Raw genomic sequence first — 26,727 nt, 5'->3', positions numbered from 1 at the left:
CTAACAAAAGCAAAATTATAAATAAACTATTCATATTTAAAAATCAAAGTAAGAAAAATGTAATGTTACAAAATACCATACATACCAGTCAGGGTTTCAGCTTTATTACGGTTTCTATTCAGAAGAGGAGTTTCTAAAACTTTGGCCATTGCAGCCAACTTGCTAGCAGCATTCATGATCCTCTTTTCAGCACTGTAAAAAATTACAAGGACATTTTAAAATCAATCTATATTGCCTGAATAATTAACTAGACTCTTCAGCCCATAAATTCTAAATGATCACAAACTCCTGTTTAAGTAACTGGGCTTTTCACAAGTAGCAGATTATTATTACTGATGAGTGTAGAGGTCAGTAACAAAGTAATGTTTTACGTTTATAAAAATCCCAAAGCAGTAATTCTGTACTAAGAAATGATCCCTTTCTTGTAATGACAAGTATAGTCAATTTGTCTACATAAGTCACTGTACTCTAAAAAGGGTTCATCGTGCGTGAATTTTATTTTATAATGTCATATCTTAAACTAAATACATTTTTAAGCAGTCCATTTTAAAAGAGCATGAGTGTACTTTTAAAAACTGCACGAGTGAACAAGGTCAAGCTCAACCATGATAGTCTCCACAGTTGATTAGTCAGCTATGAGGTACATAGGGTTGCTGGTGTCTGTGGAAGGATGTCCCTACACAGCTTGTTGCCTTCAGAAGAGGAAGGTAAAGGAACAGGAGAAAAAATGGCAAAGACAAGAAAATGTAGCGCTTAACCAAATACAGATGGGTTGAAAAAATAAATATGGAATGTCCAGGATTGCTAGTACTTCCATTTCTTTGCCCATCACAGGCAACCATCTACATATGGCTACCTTCAACCTACACAGCAAAGTCATTCATGTTGTGCACTTCTCTGACCTATGCTGCTCCGTAGTTAATCAGTAGGAAACCTGTATCAGTTGTTCCCCTTCCCTGAACGGGAAAGCTCTATTCTAGTTCAAGGTACCCATTTCATGATCTCCCAAAAAGCTGAGGATGGCAGATTTAAAAGGGATTGAGTCCTGGGACTCATAGCTGTGACCTTCTAGTCTGGGACACTATTGAATCTTTGATTTCAGACAGACAGCTTTAAGAGCCTGTGCATCAAAGGGACATTGTTCCTTTAAGAAGGCTTTATTTGTATTGTCTCAAATCCCCTAAAGTGCTACAAATGAATGTTGCAATCTTTAATATATTGGTAACTGCAGTAAACAATGTTCTAACAGAAACTGCAACATGAAGATTTTTACCCTTCATTCTTTCCACTGTCTGCGAGGAGTTGGTGGAGGCAGTTCAAGTAATATTTTCGCATTTTTCGTGCAGTTTGTTGACGTTCCCTCAGTACTTCTGCACGAATCATTTCAGCTGCTCGCTCTTTGCTCTCTTGAATGTAACACAGCATGTCTCCTGCACAAAGCAAGAAAAACTCTCAAGACACAGAGCTAAATCATGTCAAAGTCTATAAATGCAGCACAAAACATTTTTCTCTCTGGTAGGAGGTAAAGAAGTATACCTCACAGATAGAAAGAATTTGCATTTATATAGGGCCTTTCACAGCCTCAAGACATTCCAAAATGCTTCACAGCAAATTAAGTACTTTTGAAGTGTAGTCACTGCTGTAATATAAGCAACATGGCAGCCAATTTGCAAACAGTAAGGTCCACAAACAGCAATGAGATAATCTGTTTTTTGGTGGTGTTGGTTGAGAGATAAATGTGGGTCAGGATACTTGGAGTACTCTCTTGCTCTTCTTTGAATAGTGCCATGGGATCTTTTACGTCCAACTGAGAAGGCAGTCAGGGCCTCAGTTTAATGTCTCATTGAAAAGACAGCACCTCTGACAGTGCAGTAATTGATCAGTACTGCACTGAAATGTCAGCCTAGATTATGTGCTCAACTCTCCGGAGTGGGGCTTGAACCCACAACCTGACTCGAACTAGAGTACTACCACTTTAATATATTGGTAATCGCAGTAAATCAAGTCCATCACCTATTAGATAAAATCTAATACTTGATTTTCTAATGTAAACAATTTTACAACACCAAGTTATAGTCCAGCAATTTTATTTTAAATTCACAAGCTTTCGGAGGCTACCTCCTTCCTCAGGTGAACGATGTGGAAATGAAATCCTCGGAATGAAGTCGCATTTATAATTCACAGAACAATGCTTGGTGAGTACAGACAGTTTTTTCAACTGCCCGTTGCCAAGGCAATCAGTGTGCAGACAGATTGTCTCATGTACTTCATGTAAAGAATTATTTTTGAAGTAGTGTGATGTGTTATGTGGGTAAATGTGGCAGTCATTCTACAATAACAATGTTCCACAAATAGCATTAGATAAATAACCATTATTTTTTGGTGGTATTGGTTGAAGGAGGAATATTGGCCAGGACATCAGGAGAAGCCTCTGCTCTTTGAATAGTGCCCTGGGATCTTTAGCATCCACCTGAGCCACTAGACCTTACTGTAACAAATCTTCCAAAGGACAGCACCTCCAATGATGTACCTCCTTAGAACTGCACTAGAATGTCAGCCTAGATAATGAGCTCAAGCTTGGATATGGGGCTTGAACTCAACTTTCTGACCTAGATAAGAGTGTGTTACCAATGGAGGTAAACTGACATACCAATCTGGTTTTGAAATTTTGAAAAAATTCAGTTCCAGTTTACTTGTTAATGCACTTCAGAAAGTGCTGTCCTTTGAATAGTCTGGTAAAGAAGATTCCAATGGTTCAGGCGAGCATGACAGAAATTTAGCTAGCACAGAAAGAATAAAGAAAGAACTTGCATATTTATAGTGCATTTCATGTCCTCAGGACATCCCTGAGTACTTTTTGAAGTATAGTCACTGTTGTAATGTAAACAAAGTGACAATTAGTTTGCAATGGGAAAGGTCCCATGAACAGCAATAAAATAATTGACCAGATAATCTGGTTTGATAGTTTTGGTTGAGGGTGGGCCAGGACACCGGGAGAACTCCCGTGCTCTTCTTTGAATAGTGCAACGGAATCTTTTACGCCCACTGAGGGTACAGAAAGGGCCTTCGTTTAACAGCACCTCCAATAGTGCTACATTCTTTCATTACTGCAGCGGTTCAAGAAGGCGGCTCACCACCACCTTCTCAAGGGCAATTAGGGATGGGCAATAAATGCTGGCCTCGCCAGCGACGCCCACATCCCATGAACGAATAAAAAAAAACACAATTTGTTTATTTAGCAGCATCATGAACATCCCTCCAATATGTGGAGATGCCGGTGATGGACTGGGGTGTACAAATGTAAGGAATCTTACAACACCAGGTTATAGACAGGGAGGGAGAGAGAGTCTTTGGTTCTGGCCGTTTGTATATTCAGTAGTCTGGTATCTAATGTTTGTCTGTCTGAACACTATTCAATTCCTTTGATTGCCTTGATAACGGGAAGTTGGAAAGATTATATGTAATCACCAGGCATTGTTCTGTGACTAAAAATGCGGTAATTTTCAAGGAATCCGACACTCACCTGACAAAGGGGAAAGCCTCCGAAAGCTTGTGATTTTCAAATAAAACTGTTGGACTATAACCTGGTGTTGTAAGATTCCTTACATCCCTCCAATATATCACACACCTCAACAAGTTGATGTATTTGAATCAGTTCTCCTCCAAGTCACCCCCCCACCACCCCTCTCTCTCAGCCAATTGGCTGGAAAGGATGAGCAAAATAAAAATTGGGAGATAAATTATATTTAAAATGCAAGCATTTTGATTGACTAATCACTGCTCACTCAAAATTTATACCATTGTATATATGGGAACACATCTGAACATACCCTTCTCCGAATTCCAAATCAAGATCAATAAAATATATTTAGAAACAGTTCATCGATTGAACTGGTATCATTTGGAATTTGTTGCATGGTACCCTTTTATACTCAGAATGTATTACAAACCCATCAGAAGGATACACACAAAGTTGAAGAACAGTCTATTGTGCCAAATACAGAGGAGGATGATCAAGTGAATAGTTTCTTTGAAATAGCTATGGAAAATGTGAATCAATAAGTTGCAATTTAAGATCATACTCAAAGATCAATTTATGTAATATCAATTTCAATTCATTTGACTACCATGATCAGTCAACTACTCCATTATCGCTGTATCATGCGACTACCAGGATGGTAGAAGGCAAACTAGATGGACCGTGATCTTTTTTCGACTAGTAATTCCTATGTTCCATTCAAGATATGCACACACAAATTTAGACTATCGGTAATAAGTACCTCTAATTTTGTCCACAGCTCTCAAATACTGATGCCGAATTTCTTCTAATCCTTTTGTAGAGATCGACTTGCATGGATTTTTGGAGCTCCAATTTTCCTGTAAACTGAAATAGAGAAAAAAAAAATTGAACACAACTCATTCTATCCTCAATTGATATTAGATAAAATAGCAAAGCACTAAAACTATAGATCTTGGTCAGATAATTAGCAAATTCTCCATAATTGAAGATCTATTTTTTGGACTCGTATCTACTGGAACTAACTAAATTTGAAACGCAAGATTTACTTGTCTAAAATTAGGCTCTGATGGAACATAAAGATTCTCATTCACTTATTTTTCATATTCTGTTGGAAGTAAACAATTCTGTGATTTGTGACAGGTACAGTCTAGGCAGACACTTGACATTGCCTAAATGAGTTTTTTTTTTGTCGTACGCAACATTAGTCCTACTACCTATCGCACAACATATTGCTTGGAATAGGATTACACAAATTTTAGCACCAAAACTGGCTAGAATGAAATATGTCTGGAAGTTACTATTGGTATGCAAATTGGGGGGATAACAGTGTACTGCAATTTTGCCCGACAGTAATATCACCTAACAGTTAAACTTGGATGTTTCCAATTGGGATTCCATGCATGGGAGCTCCCACCCGCATATTGGGCTGGCTAGTTGAGGTGGGGGGGGTGGGGGAGTGGTGGTTACACTACTTTGGCAGACATTCATTAAAATGGCTTGAGCAGCCATTGAAACCGCCGCATTCTCATCTGGGAGATAAGGGAAGGGGTTTGCACCATAAAACGGCGTACTGCCTAATCCAATGATGCTACACTGCAGAGATCCAGGAAGTGCAAGAAAGGTGACAGACTCAATGCTATCTGCACAACAAAAAGGGCCTGTATCTAAATCTGCGAGATTTCAAACCTGAAAAAGCTACCAAGGTAAGGCTACAAAGCAGCTTTCTATGCTAATTAGCAGCTTCAAGAATGCATGCTATAAGCTTTTACTTGATATCCTATCATTCATGTTTCGCTTCCCTATCCAATATATTCATACAACTTTATCCTATGCGGTCCTGCCAGGAGATAAACTGCCCAGTGAAATCTTGCCATATTGCAGAGCGGCACAAGTACAATCAGCAAACATAGAACTAAAACTCCCGGCACAGTGAGCTCATAAAAAGAGGCTTCACACAGCAAATCTTTCTAATTCAACCTATGTGCATGATGCAAGCTTATTTACTGACACATCGGATGGGCTGCAGGTTGGGAAGATGTCCATCACTGTATGTATGCTGTAAACTTGCAAAATGTCAAGACTGCTTTTCTGTTTACCAGACAAGATGGCACATAATAAAAAAGGAACAGAACCAAACTGGTGGAACATCCAGGAACTACAAGCCCTCGACTCCCTTTCAGAAGGCCACTCAATAGACATCACTGTGTCGAAGGAATAGTAGAGGGTGATGCTGGAGGCTTGCGCCAAGCTCAGGGCCAGTACCATCTGCTCTCATCATGCCTTGCTCCCTACTCACTCACTGACATACAGATGTACACTCAAACACAAAAATATCACACGCAACATATCTTAGGAAGACAGCATAGATACTAGGTATAATTCTGCAGCCCCACAGTCCAAGAAGGGAGTTATGCTCAAAGAAAGCACATGGGGGAAAATTAGGGCTGCAGAATTATACCTAGTATCTATGCTGTCTTCCTAAGATATGTTGTGTCTGATATTGGAAATACCTGCAGGATAAATAAAATATTCTGTTCTGCAGCAAATCAATGCTAAATCACCTTGAACGAGGAGGCAAAAACGCAAGAATACATTAAGAAACGGAAAAAGCAAAATCCACAGAATACATAAATAAGGATTTATATTTTTTCTGAGAGGAAAACAGCAAGATTCTGCAATGAGAGAAAAACACCCAAGGGTGGATTCAGAACCTGCCTTATGTACCGTGTGGCTCTTATGATGAAAACCATTAAAGAAACAGTCTCCTGGAAATTCATCTGCTGGATCTCAAACTTCATTTAATTGTATGTGGACGCATAAATGAGCTTTAATTGCACTTAATTATTATAACAAAAGAAACAAAACAAACCTGTGGCAGCATTAACACTGCAATGTTTTCAGAGATACCATACTGTGTAAGAATATGAACATACCAAGCATTTGTTTTACTGGTGGTTGCTTCAGCTTCTTTCAGTCTTCTTACAAGATCATCCTTTTCATTTTGCATAATCTTTACTGTTCTTTCATGTTCTTCTGTGAAATATTGTAATAGAAGAATTTCAAAACTCGTTTCTGATCAACAGACAAGGTGGAAAGATTTCTTGTTCGATTTCTTAATAAGGATATATAAAATGTAAAATTTACCTCAGAAAATCATACTACACACGATAGTTGCATAAAGCTACTATGTAGTGACAGATTTGCTGCTGAGTACTTTACAGACCAGAATTCATGTTTCAGGCATTTTTGAATTACACAATGCAGTGCACAGGGTGGATTAACCAATATTTTGACACCAAGGGCTCGATTTTAGGGTCGGGTTACCTGCGGGTTTCCAGCGGGGGGGGGGGCCCCGAAAATCCCGATATGAGGTCACGTGACCGGATTGCGCCGCGATCCCGACCACTTCCGGGTTCCCCGATGACGTGCGGGGCTGCGTGCGTGGCCCCCGCTGGTGGGAATCCCGCAGGCAATTAAAGCCAGCGGGGTTCCACTTGAGAGTACTTACCTTGCTTGTTGAGGTCAGTTAATGAGCTGAATCAGCTGTCAAAAGAGGAAGTGTGGGATTTTACCTGCATCGCAGACTGTTTCACACACTGGGGGAAACAGTCTCTCTCCAACCAGGCGTGTTGCAGCCAGCAGCCTGTGGCAGGTGCCAAGGTGCACCCCACGGGGGAAGAGCCCTCACCCACGCAGGAGGCCACCGCGTCACATAGGGCAACCCCTGCCCCCCACCACCCCCCGCCAAGCCAGAGGACAGACCGACATGAAACCGCAGCCGCAGTCCAAGGAACCACCCACCTACCCTGCACAACCCCTCAGACCGACACCTGCCAGATGGGTGGTGCGTGGACACCCTCGGAGGACGAACAGCATGACCAGCCCCAGCAGCCTCGCAGTCCACGCGGTCCGCCGCAGAGACGTGGAGCCCCCCAACACGGTGTTGTTGCACGCCCACCTGCACAGCAGGAGGGAGGGCTACCGCAGAGAGAGACGCATCGCAGAGGGCACTACCCTCGCCACATGGTCCACAGACCGAGGCGAAGCTCCCCGGACCTCTCCGAGCAGCAGTGCACACGGAGGCGCAGATTCGGTCGACATGTAGTCGTGGAGATCTGCAGCCTCTTTCATGCCGAGCTGCTCCTGGCTGGCCCCAGCACCAAGTGCTTACCTGTCGCTGCCAAAGTCACCACTGCCCTCCACAACTTCTCCGCATCCTTCCAGGGCGCAGCCGGCTACACCGCCGATGTCTCTCAGTGGTCTGCGCGGAAGAGCCCTGCAAATACACCTGCACCTACTCTGCAGTAACACGATGGGTGGAATCAGTGGTGGGTCCTCATAGTGATACCCAGGAGCGGGCATTATTGGACACAACGGACAGGATGCGCGGAGACATGGCAGTGGTGGTGCCAATATAATGTGTGCTGTTTGTAGCTCTGAAATTCAATATAGGTAACACCCATGGCAAACCCTCCGACACCCTTGTGCACCCCCTTCATGCTCACGAAACATTTGCCTTACGCTGCCTACTGCACATATGTGATGCATGCCCTGTGGCTGCAGCACAGGTGGTGGCAGGTTGAGTGAGGCTGGCTGTGAGGGAGATGCATGAGAGGGTGAGTATGGGATAGAGCCATGAGATTGTATGAGGATTGGGTCGCGTGTTAGTGGCAGGATGAGTACTGGCGAGGTGAGTAGGTGGAGGTAAGATGAGGATGGGGTTTGAGTGGGTATGAGGGGTGATGTGACAGAGTAGTGTTGGCGGTGCCAAAGGAGATGTGGGGTTGGGGCAGTGTTGTGGCAGATGGAGTGTAGGGGAAAGACTTCGTGTTCTCACTGTGGCTGACCTACTGAGGTCATTGCAGTGCCTCCTGCAATGTATGCAGGTGGGCAGTATGTTGGTTGCGCAGGTGACCCCCTCTGCCACCTCGAGCCAGGCCTTCTTGGTGGCAGAGGCTGGCCGCTTCCTCCCGCCCGCCGGGTGGAAGATCTCTGTCTTCGCCCTCCTCCTCACCCCATCTGATGATACCTGGGGTGAGGCATCATTAAACTGGGAGCAGCCTTCCCACTGGGCTGCTCAATGCTGAAATTTGTTCCATTGGTTGCAGCATCTGTCAGTGGAGGACTGCCCCTTTAAATAGAGCGCCTCCAGCTGACAGATCGTACTGCGCATGCGCAGCCCGCCCGACGAGCAGACCAGCAGCGTGGACCCCGGAGGAGCAGGTAATTGATTCCTATTAGTGTGTTGCCTGCTACGATCGCGCGGGCAACCCACTAATTTCACCAAGCTTGTTGGCCACGCTCCCGAAACCCAACCCGCCGGAAACCCGCAGGCCTGGTAACATCGAGCCCCAAGAGTGCGGAATTTGTTTATGTAAAAAAAATCTGAAACCTAGGTGATAAATCATGGAAATTAGTTGACAAATTTCTACATGGCAAGCATTTGTTAAGCTTTCTGGCTTCCTGCAAGCACCAGGTGTCGTGAAAATGTTATTCCCCACCATAACCATAGCACTCCTCATTCTGTGAATTTCTGCCATTCCACAGGCATAAATACCTCTTTCAGAAAATTGCATTATTATATGGCTATTTTAGCCAGGTGACCTCTTCCCCCCACCCTTCTACTTCCTTAATAGTAGGGCTTGTTCTCAACTATGCCTTTAGTTCTTTGACTAGAGGAGGCAGCAAAGAGGCCTTGAATACTATAGCAGCAATGTAACACCTACAAACTAAAGCTGTCCCCATAGCAACAAGCCAGAAAGAAAACTGAGGGACAGCCTGAGTGGATGCTATGTATCTATGGAGGTCCAAATTCTTTCAAAAAAAGAAAATCCTCATTACCTAGGGTAGGTAATCTAACATTCTTCCTCATTCGTTCAACCTCCACTTACAAGCAGGACCACAGTGAAGTAATACAAAAACTGGCAGTGGGGCCTACAAGTTTGGGCTGGCTTGGAGCTATCAGCATAAAACAATAATGCTTGGTAAAAGCATATAAACTGGACCAACTGTCTGACAGATTGCTTCAAAGGGTCATCAGCATTTTGGGGCAGGAAGTGTCTACTGCACAAGTAAATATAACTCACTTTACAATTTCTTAACTACTATTTAACACTAGGCTTATCTACAAATTTACTTCTGTTTGAAATATCAATTGCCTAGACTGGTACAGACAATAGCATCATTTGTGCATATTAATTAAATGGCATATCCTTTCAGTAAAAGAGGTGAGTGACACAATTTCAGCAACTTGGGACATTTTACTACATTAAAGGCACAATATAAATGCAAGTTGTTGTTGTTGACGATTTACTGAGACAAATAAAACTCAGATTTCTTTTTGGCTAAGAACTGCCCTGACTCCATGCCAGACAGCGTACAGTGGGTTAATCATGAAAGCTTTCAGTTCAAGTAAACATTTGGACTAAAATAAGAGCAAATAGAGGAACAAATACAAGATCACACAAATCCATAGGCTCAACAGATCAAGTTGCTCACAAGATTCAAACTCCCAGTGGGAACTTATTTTCAAAGTAGTTTCCCATGGATACCATGGGTATTTTTCAACTACTGTCTCTGCCAAAGACAGGACAGGCAGAGATAGCATCAACTTGTAGCTCCAAGTAGTATTTGCAGGTACAATAAAACGGCTGGGATATATATTCCAACGGGTTGCAGTCATGGTTTTGCATGACCATAAGAAATAGGAGCAGGAGTAGGCCATTCGGCCCCTCGAGCCTGCTCCGCCATTCAATGAGATCATGGCTGATCTGATTTTTACCTCAACTCCACTTTCCCGCCTTTTCCCCATATCCTTTGACTCCCGTGCTGATCAAAAATTTGTCTAAATTAGCCTTGAATGTATTCAATGACTCAGCCTCCACAGCTTTTTGGGGTAAAGAATTCCAAAGATTCACGACCCTCTGGGAGAAGAAATTCCTCCTCATTTCCGTCTTAAACGGGCGACCCCTTATACTGAGACTATGCCCCCTAGTTTTAGATTCCCCCATGAGGGGTAACATCCTCTCAGCACCTACCCTATCGAGTCCCCTCAGAATCTTGTATGTTTCAATAAGATCTCCTCTCATTCTTCTAAACTCCAATGAGTATAGACCCAACCTGTTCAATCTTTCCTCATAAGACAACCCTTCCTTACCCGAAATCAACCTTGTGAACCTTCTCTGAACTGCCTCCAATGCAAGTATGTCCTTCCTTAAATAAGGGCACCAGAACTGTACGCACTACTCCAGGTGTGGTCTCACCAGCACCCTGTACAGTTGTAGCATGAATTCCCTGCTTTTATACTCCATCCCCCTAGAAATAAAGGCCAATATTCCGTTTGCCTTCTGGATTACCTGCTGCACCTGTATGTTGACTTTTTGTGTTTCATGTACGAGGACACCCAGATCCCTCTGTACCGCAGCATTTTGTAATATTTCTCCCTTCAAATAATATTTTGCTTTTTCATTTTTCCTCATAAAGTGGATGACTTTACATTTTCTCACATTATATTCCATCTGCCAAATTTTTGTCCATTCGCTTAACTTGTCAATATCCCTTTGCAGACACTTTGTGTCCTCATCGCAACTTGCTTTTCCACCTATCTTTGTATCATCAGCAAATCTGGCCACAAGACACTCTGTTCCTTCATCCAAGTCATTGATATATATTGTAAATAGTTGAGGCCCCAGCACTGAGCCCTGCGGCACCCCACTAGTTACAGATTGCCATTTTGAAAATGACCCTTTTATCCCGAATCTTTGTTTTCTGTTAGTTAGCCAATCCTCTATCCGTGCCAGTATATTACCCCCAACACCATGAGCTTTTATCTTGTGCAGTAATCTTTTATGTGGCATCTTATCGAATGCCCTTTGGAAATCCAAATATACTGCATCCATTGGTTCCCCTTTATCCACCCTGCCCATTACTTCCTCAAAGAACTCTAATAAATTTGTCTGATACGATTTCCCCTTCATAAAACCATGTTGACTCTCCTTGATTGTATTAGGAGTCTCCAAATGTCCTGCTACTACTTCCTTAATAATGGATTCTAGCATTTTCCCAATGACAGATGTTAGGCTAACTGGTCTATAGTTACCTGCTTTCTGTCTCACTCCCTTCTTGAACTTTTCCAATATGCTAGCAGTGTATCCACTCTGAATTGATGAAAATAATGGTTCTCTGGACAGGCCTGCTCAAGAGCTATGCTGTCAGTTGGATCAGTTGGTCCCGCTGATATGGAATTTTGATGGGCTGATCCACCCTGGGCATCAGGAATTCAGCAAATGGGGAGGGGAAGAATTATAAACATGACTATTGTTTTTTCCATCAGAGTCTTGTGAAGGATCCAGATTATGAGGCAAAACTAGACATAGTGTAAACAAGAGTGGTATATGTTGGTCACTGCAAAGAAGTCATGACATAATTTTGAAACTTGCAACTCACATTGATTGGAGACTGAAGATGTGTTAACTGAATCAGAACCAAGCAATGTAGACCTACATGTGCTAACATTCAGGTGCAGCAATAATAAATAATCAGGTATAGGGAAATGACTAGGTGCAAAAATTGAACTTTCAGTAGCTTACTCAGACTACCCCTGACATACAGGAAACTAAATTGCACAGACTTGTAGTGAAAAATACCAATAAATCATGAAACGGTAACTCCTGGTGTAGACAATCAACAGTCTTGCCACAAGAGAAAAATAACTAAGGATGTGGTTCTCAACGAGTGCAGAAAAAACAGGGTAAAGAGAAGCTGATAGCTCAAATGGTTGTACATGTTTCTTTCACCTCCCCATCAGATGATGGTAATTCTTACTTAAATGTAAAGGTTGAATCAACTGAGAGGGGTGGGGGGGAAGAGAGGGGTGGAATTTACAAAATGGTTGATGGTATGATGAGATTTGTCAACACACAATTTATATCTTCAACTGCAAACAGGGCAGTGAGAACATTGTATCTGGATTAAACCTAAATGTAAAAAAAATCAAAGAAGCCAACATGATTGACATCATTTATGAAGGACCAATGCAACAAGAGGTTAGGTTACTTCAGTATCAGCAACTGTAGTCCCATTTGAATTATTGTCCTATTACTGACCTTTAAGATACTGTACTTTGGTTTTGTGTTCCTGAACAGTGAGCTGAAGCTGCCTACACATTCTATCTAGCTTTTTCTTGAGCTGCTGACCCTCCTGTTGAAATTTCTGTACTTGCTGGCTGCATTGTTCCCCACATTGCCAGTATTCGGGAGTTAAGTTTTCCTTTCCAGAAACCAGGCCTGTAAAACATATTTAAAAAAGTGATATTAATTAGAGTTTTCAATATTATAAATGTTATAGAAATGCAATTACATCACTTTTCTATATTTTCTTTGCAAGACTTTGGATCACTTTCCTGTACAGGTATATAAGCAAAGTCATAACAAGGAACAAAGCATGGCAGCAATATTAAAATTGATAGCTCAGTAGTGTAATTTAGCTTCTTTAAGTAGGCCCTAAATATTTATTCTCAAGGTGAGGGAGGAATAGATTTATACTTGAAATGGTAGAACTTTCCCTTTGCTCGTCAGACACTCAAAGATTATGGGGATCATAAGACCTTTTAATTTACAGTGGGAAGCATGGATAATCTTTGCCTCATGCGATGCAAATTAAACCGTCCCTTGCTTGGAGAATAGTGGAAAAGATGCAAATATCTAGTGGCTGCAGCTTGGAGAATAAACAATATTGCATTTGACTGTTAATTCCAGACACTTTTTTTGGGTGGTTGGGGGAAAAGAAGGGATTATCTCAGAATTGCGTGTTTTTTCCCCAGTTCTTAATAAAGCAATGAAGCCAATTAGCCGGAGAAATAGATGTAACTTTAAAATATTTAATGGGTTACTAAAAATGGAGGCTGGCTGAAAAGTCTGGCATCAGTTTGGTTCTGACGAATCCTCAAGACCATCATTTTTCCATTGCCTGGATTATTTTCTTGCACTTGTTTTAGATATGGCAAATGGTGTAAACCCTATTTAAGAACAAATAGGAAGCAGCCCAGAGGGTTAAAGAATGAGCAAGGGAACACCAGGGTAAACAGAAAGAAAGCAGATACCAATTGTGTACCTGCACTCTAAATAAACAAACAGCAGCCATTTTACAGTTTGGGTGGATGATGCCCGAGGCTATTCCTACCACCCCTCATTTTCTTACTCATATTTTCTGAACATATGGACCAAAGAAAGGTAATTAAATTTGACTTGTAAATTCAATAAAATATGTAATTAATAATATGTATAGATAAAAAGAATCTGGTAAAACCAGATATACATTTTGTTAAATAAAATGGTAAAAGCTAATGACTTTTTTCTGTTCAGCTAATGCAGCTGCAAAGTGGATTTAGTATAACTTAAAATATTTATTAAAGGGTCAGCTTTTTAAAATAGTTTATTCAAGGAAACAATGAGAAAAATTCAATGTTGAACAATTTAAGTTGAAACGGTTTCAATAAAAACAAGATAATTTGCATGTAATGAGGTGCAAATATATTTATTCAAAATAAATTGACAACATTCAAGATGGATTTTTGATGGTTTAAAAATGGAGCATTTAACAAAAAATGGCAAAACAACTGCTAGTTTCTAATAGTTTATATAACCTTGGTAGAACAGAAGAAGTTCCATTTCTAACTCCTTCACTGGCTATTCACCTATAATTAATGGTTGGAATGACCAGTACATCAGCTGATATCAAGCTAAGAAAATTCATAGCCATGTGCAATTTTCTTAAATAAAATTCAAGAAGTTGAGCAGAACATCAAAACAATGAAGAAATTGTCAGACAAAAGCTAACAACCTGAACTTAGTACTGCTGGCAACATCTACATAGACAGAATTGTCTGGTGAAAGGGTCGAGGCAGGTTCTACTTTGCCACTATGAACAGTTACGTTAAAAATTGATCATTTTTGGTCTATGAATTTATTTTAGAAACAAAATCTAAAATACCGTATTCGGTTTCTCTTTGCTGTGTAAAATTGCTCAGTTTATGCTGTAAATGTTCCAGTTCTTGTTTGAGCTGAAGTTCAGACAATTCAAGTTTCCTAATCTGTGCGTCCTTTTCAGTTTTATATTCTTCATGTTGCCTTTCTGATTCTCTTAATGCATTCTGCAGATCCAATTTATTGTCCTGCAAAGAAAAAGAAACTAGGCACTCAATGTACAAGGCAAGTCACTCAAAATAATTTACCAAACTTCAAAATAGAATGAGCAACACACATAATCCTTTCCTTACTATCAAAGTGCTGATGGAGAAATTTGAGCTGGACATTAAAATAAAACGTCATCCAAAATTCACTTAGTATACAAGAGCACAAATGCTACTTCATATGACTAATTCCGTAAGTACGAATATGTGTTTTCCATTACACTATGTACCTTACATTGATGTGAATCAGCTTCAGTTTCACACCTGCACAAAATCCACTGTGCAATTCAGGTGTGAAGCTGTCAGTTAAGTTTAGGGATGACTATGAGCAACAGATGATCTTTCATTGCTACAGCAAACTGAGAAGCAAAGTTTAAAAAGTGAGCCATTTGGATTTTTAAAAAATTTACTTTTGTTGCCAGTTTTTTCAATTTTCTCTCTGAGGCAGATTCATGTTGGGCGACACTTCCACAGCTGCCCTCTAGTACCTGACCCAAGTGGCTATTCTTCACCTGTTCTTCTTTAGTTGTGTGTTAGGTATCACAGCTGGGCCCAATTCTGTCCTCAGCTCATGTGCACACATGCACTTTTCCAAGAACAGTCACCGGGTGACGATCAGGATCAGGAATCCTGGCCGATTTTGTCCCCCTCCACCAGTTCCAGGCTGCTAAGGTCTACTGTCGTGCTCCTCATGACACTCTGGCCGAGTTGAGCTAACGCTGGCCTGACAGAGGATTGAAAATGGGATTTTCTAATCTGCACGACCCAGTTAAACATTTTGCCTTTAAGCAACTGAGCCACTTGGAAGTTCAAAAACCTTCAAACTTAAGGGTTCTTCTTTTTAACGTGAATGAAGAACTGACTCTGCTACTGCGTCTTTGTTAACATTAATGCTCAACAGGCATGCAGATGGCAAGGAGCAGTCATGCATGGACAGAGTTCTAATTTTCTTGGTCAGGGTGTGAAGCAAAACCAGTAATATAACCTAACCCCATGTCATTTTAAGCAGCTACTGCTCTCAAACTAATACCTTGTAGTATCACTGCATTCTTACTATTATTGCGAAGTGTAGGTGTGTGTGTTTTTAAAGTAAAAGTACAACAATATTACTAAGTGCTCAGGAAATTTTGCCGTCACAAATTTAGCCAATTGCTTGGTATGGATGTGAAAAATATAACCCATGAAACTTTGGGGCACTGATGAGTTAACTTGTCTTGGCACAATCAGACTGCTGGGCCCATTGGCAAGATAACTTGCCAAGCAATATTGCTTGCTGGTTTCACACTTAAAGCTCCGAGTTAAATAACTAGTCTTTGATGCTGGTTTCCAGCTAGAGAAATGGACAGCCAGGAGTGCTGGGAGCAGAAGTTAGTGACAAAACTGTATGTTATTGTGCCTTGCCTCAAACGTGGTACCTATGAAATAAAGGCCTAGCCACTTTATCCCAAGTTTCTAATTTGTTTCATTCTAAATTAGATAAGGAGTGACAGCATATTTCCCATATGAATAATCCAGAATAAGGCTATATGTGGGGCCTCTTCCTGGAGCATCCAAACATTTAGCACTAAAGCTAAGAGAAAGAGGAAAATGGGATTTTTAAGAAGTACATACAATAAAGAGACCAACTTACACGATGCATCTGGCAAACTAAAGACAGATTCTGCCCCAAATATGTAGATACATTTGCTGACTGCAGTGCTATCTACACAGGACAAGCCAATAAGGTTTTCTAAATAAGAATGGACACTGGAATTGAAATCAAGACCCACAACATCCAAATTCTCAGATTTAAAAGCCACTGCACCAAGGCACACAAATGCAGCAAGACCCTTTGGCAGGAAAAAGATTGGAGAGATACAGCTGATGCAAGCACGGGGATCATTTTAAGAACGCTTATGTAAGGTGCGACATCATTTTTTGAATTGTTACCAGTTACTTTCCATTACCTCTTTCTGGATGGTCTCTAGGATCTCTTCAACCATTTTCGTACAAACTATCTGGAGCCGGTCCTTCACTTTATCGATCGGTGCATGAGTGGGCTTGGCGAGGTTAGAATATTTCTCTATTCTGGAACATGCAATCTCAGACTTTTCAACAAAGCGTTTTGAGATCTCAGTCAGAAAATGTTCAAGTTCAGCAACAAGCTCAGATTCATACTGCTGTCTTTCAAGATTAACCTGTTCTTCTTGGTGAGCTGACCATACTTTTTGCTTCTCCAGGAGACGCTGGTTTAATTCTGCTTCCTTTTGTGCAAGCAGTTCTTTTTTCTGCCGGGTAAAGTCCTCTTTAGCTGCTTTAAGAACTTCATTGAGTTTATTTCTATGTTCATCTAAGAAGGCTCGATAATCGTTTTCATTTAGTTCATGAATTCTATTGATCTCTTCTTGTTTTTCTTTATTCCACTGAGCTCGAACTTTGGCCAATTCAGCTTTAGTAACTGCTGCTGCTTCTTCTTTCTGAAGTTCAACTTCACGTTCAAGAACAAGTATTTTTTCCTGCAGATCTGCAGTTTTAACACCGGATCCAGCTTTCTCAATTTCTTTCAAAGCATGTTTCTTCCATTTTTCCTCATTTGCTTTGAGTACTGTTGCTATCTGTAAATAACAAGTACAGATCAAATTAACAAATGCATTTTAAAGAAAAGTCATTTCTTGGACCAATTTGACCCCATTAAAGCAACGTATGCAGCAATGGCATGTTTCAAAGCAAAGATGCACTCTCTCATCCACCACCCTCCCTCACATTAAAAAAAAACATAATCCTAAGACTAAACTGTTATTGTAAAGCATTTTCCATTGGAAAATGCATTTAAAGTTACAAGGCATTATTTCACAGGCCCTACAAATCAATCAGTGAACTAATTAAGGTTCTACTGACTTCATAAACACCATTAACAAATTTGCTGTGTACATTGCATATTTAGTATAATGCAAATACATATTACTGAAGGGACGAATGTGCCATTCTAGGTTTGACAGGTCTCTTGAAATTCCCCAAGTACTACCGTAGCTTTTGCTCTGGATTTGGGAAAACATTCAGACATAAGGTTTGGTAACCATGCAAATGAATGGGACTTCACATTACAGCCTTTAAAAATACTTCGGGTGATTAACAGCAGAAACAGATCATCGTCAAATATGTTTTTTTCCAATTCTATCTTGAGTTGTTTTAATGAATTTCCAACATTCCATATTTTCTGCTCCTGACCTTTTCTCATCTTGCGCCCATCTTGGTAGAAATAGAATCATCTGCTCACCAAATTACAGAATAGTTGACTATGCAAGCAAACCAACATATGACAAAGATATACATTTGAAACTAGGTTACATAATATTTGCATTTATCTACTATCTCATCACATCCAAACATCTCAAAAGTATTTCACAATGAATTTCTTTTGAAATGGTCTGACGTGTTATGCAAACAAGGCAGCCATTCTGTCTGCTAACAATATTCCACAAAAAGCAATAAAATGAATGACTAATTAATCTGTTTGTAGCTGTATTGATGAGGGAGGAATGTTGGCCAGGACAACAAGAGAATTCCCTGCACTTAATAGTACATGGGATCTTTAACATCCAACTGAGCCACCAGAACCGGCCGATAGGGCTTTGAATTAAAACCTCATCTAAAGGATTGCACTTCTGGCACAGTCCCTCAGTACTGCACTTGAGTGTCAGCATATGAGCTCAAACCCCAGTATAAAGATCTAAAGCACAATCTTGTGAGCCGGAGGTGAGTGTGTACCAACTGTGCCAAACTGATAGACACAGAACTATTGCTCTTGTTATGTCAGGGCATCACTCAGTACCAACCTGGAGAGTAGGAGGTTGAGGGGTGATCTTATACAAGTCTATAAAATAATGAGGGGCATAGATGAGGTAGATAGTCAAAATCTTTTCCCAAAGGTAGGGGAGTCTATAACGAGGGGACATAGATTTAAGGTGAGAGGGGAGAGATACAAAAGGGTCCAGAGGGGCAATTTTTTCACTCAAAGGGTGGTGAGTGTCTGGAACGAGCTGCCAGAGGCAGTAATAGAGGCGGGTACAATTTTGTCTTTTAAAAAGCATTTGGACAGTTACATGGGTAAGATGGGTATAGAGGGATATGGGCCAAGTGCAGGCAATTGGGACTAGCTTAGTGGTATAAACTGGGCGACATGGACATGTTGGGCCGAAGGGCCTGTTTCCATGTTGTAAACTTCTATGATTCTATGAACTAATGACAATTCACGAATAGTCTACTAAACAGTGAACTAGCATTAGAAGAATATATTCATTACTGACAAAAAAGCACCGAACGCATGCCCTTACTGAAGATGAGAGGCACTACATAGCAAAGTAGCTGCCTTTGACCCATAAACCACTATCTGGCAGTTGTGAATTTGGCACACAAATATTACAGCCTTTAATCACTAACATATTACCAGATCCAATTAGAATGGTTTGGGCTTGTATAGCCTTTAAATAATGTGATTTAATGTGTCGGTACTATTCTAGATGCATCTCTAAATTTAAATGTATATCACCCAGAATAAGAAAAATCACTTTTTGCAGATGTTGCATAAAATAAAACTATTGCCTCTGCACAAAATAAGCACACAAAGGATTAAAAACTGCATTTTAGTTTCCAGCATTTTCTGCTTTTATTTCAGATTTCCAGCATCCACAGTATTCTGCTTTTGCCTTAGTTTCAGTGTTATTTTTTAGTAGCTCTAGAATTGAAAACAATGCATTTATAACTAGACACTGACAGTCCAATGTTTTATACAAAATGGCTACCCCTTACTCCAACATTTTACCTGCTTTGCCACATCTTGTTCATGCTTTCTTTCCCATTTCTTCTCCGCAATCTGTAAATTAGCTCTGTATTCAGGTAGACCAGTCAATTCTTCCAACCAACGACCACGCGCTTTTGTTAACGCGATTTCAACCTGAAAGACCAAGACTTGTTACTTCATCACAATAAACTCAACACTTTTTCTCAAAAGATTACGATTAAAAGCAAACCAAAAGGTCTTTATTTTTCCGTCAAACCAAATTAAAGTATCCATAAAATAATATTGTTGCAAATTTCGAAAAAAGTACAACTGTCACAGTTTAACACATTATTCTTCACAACTAAGCTATGACTGACCTATCATATAAGCCGTTTCCACCAGAATCCTGGTTACCAGCTGTTAGGAATACCTTGTGCTCCCTGCACCAATTTCAATGTCTGAAGCATCTCCACAAATGATGTGCATTCCCTCCTGCTTTCTTGAACTGTGCTGGTGTTAATCCAGAGAAAGGCTGCCTTCAACCAATGTAAATGAGGGAGCAAAAGCAAATGATATGAAAATGTCATTGCCTTTGTGATATGTACTAGCTGATCTTCTGTGGCGTTGCTCAGAGGTAGTCTGTGGTGTGGAGCAGAGTTATGATATTCAGAAGCAGGTATTAATCCAACTATATCTTTAAGGCCAAGGGTTTCATGGACGAGATGAGCTTGGAGAGGGCATAAGCAGAGATGGGAGAAAAAGAGAGAGAGAGAGAGAGAGAGAGATATGGGGGTTCAGGGCTAGGGCCAGGGGGAAGCTTGGCTTGGTAGGCAAGAGGAGGGAGAAGCAGCAGAGGCAGTTGAATGGATGATCTCAATCTTAGTGATAAAGAAGTCCATGAGCTCTTCACACTCATTGTTGGAGGTGAGGATAGAGAGGGGTGGGGAAAGGAGTTTAAGGAATTGGCGGGTAGCAGAGAAAAGCTGGGCTTCATCATTGCTGTCCAGGACAATCCTAGAATACTGGGTAGCTTTGCAGAGGAGAGTGAGGCTCAACAGTGCTTGATGTGGTCCAGCCAGATCTGGTGATGTATGGCTAAACCAGTTGTGAGCCAGATACGCTCAAGTCTGCGCCCCTTGGATGTGGTGGATGAAGATTGGGGGCGTTCTGTGGGGGAATAATTCGGATGAGAGAGAGTGAAAGGTATTGTTGGGGACGAGGGCATCAAAAGCTGGAGGTGATAGAGTGGTTGAGAAATTTGACAGCTTTAATAGGAATGTGGTGAAAGGAAGGCCTAATCTAGGCTGCTGGGAGTTTCAAATTGCAGTTGTAAATGACTTGAGGGAGTGAATTTTCTAAGGACGGATGCAGGAGGAAGTGGCGTTGGATGGGGGTGGGGGATGTGGGTGGTGTAGGATACAAGGAAGAGGTCAGAGATGTCCTCATCAGTAATGGAGACCATAGCAATACAGAGGCTGTGGGAGATGGCAAGGTTGATGGGCTGGTCGTGAATATGGGCAGGAAAGTTTACGTGGAGAGAGATGTGTTTAGGAAAGAGAGGGGGGCAGTTAATTCTGAGCAGAGGGGGAGGGAAGCTGAGATGGAGATTGAAGTCACCGAGGATAAGGAATCAGTCTGTGCAGAGGTTAAGGGAGGATATCTGAGAAACTCAGGGTATGGCATCTTGAAGTCAATTAAAAGCAAACTGCTGCTGCTCATGGAAGTTTCTCTGGATTGGCAGCTGCTTGCAAGGTCAGTAGAAACCTGCAGGGAATTACAATCTTTATTTTATACTTATTTATGAATATGATATGAGCCAATCAGGTGCATTTGTGACATACACTTTGCATGTGCGACACCATCAGATGTGGCCAACCTGCTAGACGCAAGACCTATTTTATTTAGGTAGATAGATAGATAGATTCTGATATTCCATTGTTCACCTGCCTGTACTATGCACCACTATTAATTTTAAAATAAATGGGGAGAAAATATTGAATCCTTTTCTTCCAATTTATATTCTATTTTTGAAGAAATCTTTTTGTAGCCCAAGGAAACTCAAAATTCTGTTGCCACTGCCATTGAGTTGTCATTCCTTATTATAGAAAAGATAATTAATAGGGGATACCTTGGACGAATGACAGATTTTTCAGTTACAAATGTTGGAAAGGGACAATCAGAGTGCTCAAAATTGATGAGCAACAGTTACCATTAATACAGTCACATAGTTATCAGCGACCAATGAACCATTATGGTATAAGTTAAATTCTGCCTTTACTGGCAATAGCCCAGAGCTTTGTCAAACAGCCAGCCAATAAGATTGTTAGAAAGTGGCCTTGTGAATGCTGTAAGATTGCTAGAAAGCAACACCAACATTTGCAACCAACACGTTATTAGGGAAAGGCAAGAAGGTAGCTGTAAAGCCGCACTCATTAGTATTTTATTAATTAAAGTACTAAAGAATGTCAGCTTGGTTTAGTAAGTTTGCGCTTGAGTCGAAAGGATGTCAGGCTGATGTTAAAGATCCCATGCCACTACTGGAAAAAGGGCATTGTTTTCAGTGCCCTGGCCAACATTCACCCCTCAGTCCAACACCACCAAAAACAGAATAACCAGTCATTCATCCAATTGCTGTTTATGGGATATTGTGCTGCACAAAACTGGCTGCCACATTTGCCTGTATAAGAACAGTTACTCCACTTCAAAGTAATCAATTTTACATGAGCACTTAGTGATGTTGAAGCATTATATGAAAGCTTGTATTATGTAAATGTTGACCTTTCCAAAGCACTACAAGTCATTGTTTTTCACATTCTGTACTAGCATCATTGTTCTATATCTTACCTGTTTGGCCACATTATCCTCATGCTTTTTCTGCAGTTCTAGTTCAAGTTGTTTTAAGGTCTCTCCAATTGCCATTATTTTTTGCTCCTTAGCTTGTTGCTTCAATGTCACATTTTGACAAGCAAGCCGAGTTTCTAATTCTTGGCACATATAAACTTCCCGGTCAAAGGCCTGCTCAGTTTGACAAATTTGCTCTTTCTTAGATGAAGTCTTTTGCTCGATAGCTTCCATGGTCTTATGGAGACGAAGCTGCCATTCTGTCTCAATTGCAAGTAGTGCTTGGTCTTTAAGCTAACAAAAAAAAATCCAATAAGCAACGACAATGCTTGAAATTAAAAAGTCCTCAGCCCTGCATCTAGTGGTAGATTGGTAAATTTTCTTTCTACTATGCTAAATAACCGACTAGACTGGTCTTCATGCATCAAATAGATTTTCAGCCTCACATTAGCCCTGGGAATAGTAACCCTATAACCTGTGTTGGCAGAAGCATGTGCATCACAATGTAGCCCACTACTTATAAAATTCACAAAAAGATGCACAGTTCATTTCAACATTAACAAAGTACAGTTGACTAGAAAGTACACTCTCCAATAATTTTTTGTTTTCAAGATGGGACAAAGAAACAGGAGATATGAAACTTCGTAGTTACAGTGCCTAAAAGTGGTCAGGCTTCAGTCAGATGTTCCTTGTTCTGGGTTATCCCATCGTCAGAGAAGGACACTTTTCCTAAAAGCTACATCTTACAAGTACGAATTACTCTAACTCTTTGGGCTCAGAGTTCTGTTACACACCAGAAGTGTTCTGCTGCAGGGGATGAGAGAATTAGTGATCGAGTTACTAAACTTTCTGCTTGTTGATTGGTGGACAAAATCAAACCACAAGTTATATTTCCAGGACTGGGAATTCTGTTCTTTGCATTGGGTGGGGGAGGGGGGAGGTGTAATTCACACTTTAACAACCACTGCTTACATAACAGTCACTGTACTTCAAAAGTAATGAATTGTGTGAAGCACTGTTTGCCCTCAGGTGGATGTAAAAGATCCCAAGGCACTATTGGAAGAAGAGCAGGAGGGTTCTCCCGGTGCCTTGGCCAATATTGATTATTCAACCAACATCACTAAAACAATAAAAACAGATTTATCTGGTCATTATCTCACTGCTCTTTGTGGGACCTTGCTGTGTGCAAACTGGCTGCCGCGTTTCCCTACATTACAACAATGACTATACACTTCAAAAGTACTTCACTGGCTGCAAAGCGCTTTGGGACATCCTGAGGTCGTGAATGGCGCTATATAATACAAGTTCTTTCCTTCTAGGACCCAGACCGTTCCAACCTCACATTTAATGGAAGGTGGTGCATTATTTACATAATTCAGTGATTCAGAGAAAATATAAAAAGATTAGATGGTAATTATGTAACACTCTAGTGAAGCTTTACCATTAATGTTTGTGGTTGAGTTTAAAAAAATCTACTGCGTTTGGAAATAACATTTCCTTCTAGAGTTTAGAAGGTTATGGGGTGATCTGGTCGAAGTTTATAAGATATTAAGGGGAACAGATAGGGTGGATAGAGAGAAACTATTTCCGCTGGTTGGGGATTTTAGGAGTAGGAGGCACTGTCTAAAAATTAGAGCCAGACTTTTCAGGAGAGAGATTAGAAAACATTTCTACACACAAAGGGTGGTAGAAGTTTGCAACTCTCTTCCGCAAACGGCAATTGATACTAGCTCAATTGCTAAATTTAAATCTGAGATAGATAGCTTTTTGGCAACCAAAGGTATTAAGGGATATGGGCCAAACGCAGGTATATGGAGTTAGATCACAGATCAGCCATGATCTTATCAAATGGCGGAGCAGGCACGAGGGGCTGAATGGCCTACTCCTGTTCCTATGTTCCTAAAGAGAGATAGAGCAAAAAGAAAACTGCAAATACTGAAGGCAAAATGTACAACTACTAGAATATAAATCAATCAATGTAAAACAAAAAAAACACATTTTTAAAAATAATTTTCTTTGTAACCCTTTACTTCAGGAAATACCACCAGACACATCTGAGCACACATGGGATTTATTTTATGAAGCAGAGAATAAATTTAAAAGCTCTTCATTACTAAGATGGTGGCGACAGTGAAGGTTCAGCAGAGCACTACATTTTTACCATTTTTATATTATCGCCAAGATATATTATCACCTTTTGTTGTTCTTCTTGCCACTGTGTTCTGGCCAGCACAACACGCCTCTCAACTTGCAGCTTGATATCAGTTTCTTTTTCCCTCATCCATTGGTCCTTTGCAGCTACAGTCGCAACCTTGTGCTTTTCTTCCAGCTCAGCCTGTAGCCCAATCAAACACTCCTTCATTTCTTCTAAAAATGTCTTTTTCATCTGAAAAATGAAAATTTACACTTCCTGTACTGTACCTACAGTGCAATTACATTTACATTACTGAGGAGCAAATATTAATTTTTCTCTAAGCAGTAATGTATTTGAGACTCAAAAAAAAGGCCCCCCATCAATGGGCTAGAATTTCATACAAATAGAAAATGATGAGCATGCTCTGATCCTGACCAATAGTGTAACTGAATCAATCTATCAACAATAAATATATTTAAGTTTTTAATTTAAAGAAGACAACATTTTAAAAACACAATGTTCAACCCTTAACATTGCAATAAATATCCTCAAAGACAAAACAGGGACTAATTCTGTTGTGTTTGGATGAGTCTTCAGGGTTGCCTTCTGAAAACATCTGATCTGTTCCACACACCAGTATATTTTGCTTATGATTTTAGCATGCCGCTTTGCACAAATGGCGTTTAACACAGTACTACGGTCACATTCCTCAATATCAATCTTCTTGTTATTACCAGAAGTGTGGGAAGGAGGAGACATAATTGGTTCAACCAGTGTGACATAACAGCATCTTCGAATGATATAATTCGGCTATTTCCACTTAGATGAATCACCACTTTAGTAACTTTATGCTTCTGCCTCTTGTGCAAAATCAACGATTTCAAGATTTTTGATATCGATCAGGAGCTAGATTTTCAAACTGGGGTCCATGAGGCAATCTCAGGGGGCTAGAAGCTCATTAATTTTCTGTATGTTTGGAGCTGGGCATACTGTATGTTATGAGCATTGTGACTCAAGAATGCTACATTTTTTTGTATTTAGTACATTATTTCTGTTGTTGTATACTAAAACGTTTTAATGCAGTGACAGCATTGTTGTCCTTTGGATGGCTGACACTGTCTTTTTAAAGTTAAGAAAAAGAGAGTCCCTAGGAGTGTGCCAATGTCTTCAGGGATTCCCATGTGCATGGAAATATTTGCAGGGGTACCCCACACAGTTAAGTTTGCAAAACACTGCTCTATTGCTCCAGTGGGGCATTTCTATTTCTCACAGCAGACGTCACCGATCTGAGGATTGACAGTTGGTGCAGTAGATAAGAAACCAATAGAAGCTGGAATGATACCTCCCCAAATTGGTTTAATTCAGGATCTTTATTCAGAAAGATTTTTAACCCATCAAATAGGGCTAAATTTGAACCCAGATTTTAGAGGTAAAAGGACAGTGTTGTAACTGACTGCAATAACTAGTCACTCTGGTAATTCTATTTATACCACCAGATTTTTTTTGGATTATGGTCATTACTGGAACTCTACTCTGCATCTAACTTTGCTTCATGTGCCTTCCCCTTCAATAAAGCACAAGTACAAAGTAGTAACAGGGATTTGAAAACATGCAGAACTTAGGACATCTTTCTTTTCTGATGGACCAGGCACATTCTAACTGGTATTAATGGTAGGAGAAAAAGAATTAAAAGATAGTCACCTGACCAAGCGTGCAAACTGCTTTTACATTGTACAAGACCACACTAGTGCCGCTGGCTCCCAAAGCATGGGTCTTGTGCAATGTATGCAAGTCAAAGGTAAAACTGATGGGGCCCATTAAAACCATCAGCCAGAAGACCTGCTAAAATGTGTCCTCCCAACAGCTGGTTTTAGTGAGCCTGGAATTTTACATTCAACATTCAGCCAGTGGTATGAGATCTGGACTTTGAGAACTAGTGGCACTAGCATGAGGCTTGTGCAGTGTAAACGTAGTTATAGTGTAGGATGGGGAATACCATGCAAGGTTGTCTCTCAAGTCTCAAAATGAACAGGCACCTTATGATTTCCCACCCCAAGTGGGGACATGCAACAAATCCATTGAACATGAATGAAAAATGTTTTTTCATGTTAAGTACTAACTTCCTGTTCTGTTGTTTTTAATTTGAGGGACATTTCCTCTCTTAATCTGCTCTCCAAGGAGTCCTTTTCCTTACAGATGGTAATGTAGCACTCCTGCACTCCAGACATCTCGTGATTCAGTTGATCCAGGTGATTTCTAATGCACGAAAAAGGAAAAAATAGCAA

At 40.6% G+C, this 26,727-nt stretch overlaps 1 protein-coding gene across 1 annotated transcript in view; it reads right to left on the bottom strand.

Moving 5' to 3' along the window:
• cep152 (centrosomal protein 152) overlaps window positions 1-26,727 on the bottom strand; it is a 62,910-nt gene that overhangs the window by 2,702 nt on the left and 33,481 nt on the right. The window contains exons 17-27 of the mRNA XM_067971489.1: window positions 26,563-26,698; window positions 24,503-24,694; window positions 22,312-22,602; window positions 19,510-19,641; window positions 16,655-17,302; window positions 14,510-14,690; window positions 12,625-12,804; window positions 6,454-6,553; window positions 4,281-4,384; window positions 1,274-1,430; window positions 86-192 (exon numbers count right to left, since the gene is read on the bottom strand). Coding sequence (XP_067827590.1) covers window positions 86-192; window positions 1,274-1,430; window positions 4,281-4,384; window positions 6,454-6,553; window positions 12,625-12,804; window positions 14,510-14,690; window positions 16,655-17,302; window positions 19,510-19,641; window positions 22,312-22,602; window positions 24,503-24,694; window positions 26,563-26,698 — 2,228 coding nt within the window. The remainder of the gene's footprint in view (window positions 1-85; window positions 193-1,273; window positions 1,431-4,280; window positions 4,385-6,453; window positions 6,554-12,624; window positions 12,805-14,509; window positions 14,691-16,654; window positions 17,303-19,509; window positions 19,642-22,311; window positions 22,603-24,502; window positions 24,695-26,562; window positions 26,699-26,727) is intronic.

This window comes from Heptranchias perlo, chromosome 34 (genome assembly GCF_035084215.1).
Source record: "Heptranchias perlo isolate sHepPer1 chromosome 34, sHepPer1.hap1, whole genome shotgun sequence".
Classification (NCBI taxonomy): Eukaryota; Metazoa; Chordata; class Chondrichthyes; order Hexanchiformes; family Hexanchidae; genus Heptranchias; species Heptranchias perlo.
The sequence above is the reverse complement of the archived record's forward strand: the minus strand, read 5'-3'. Positions and strand labels throughout refer to the sequence as shown.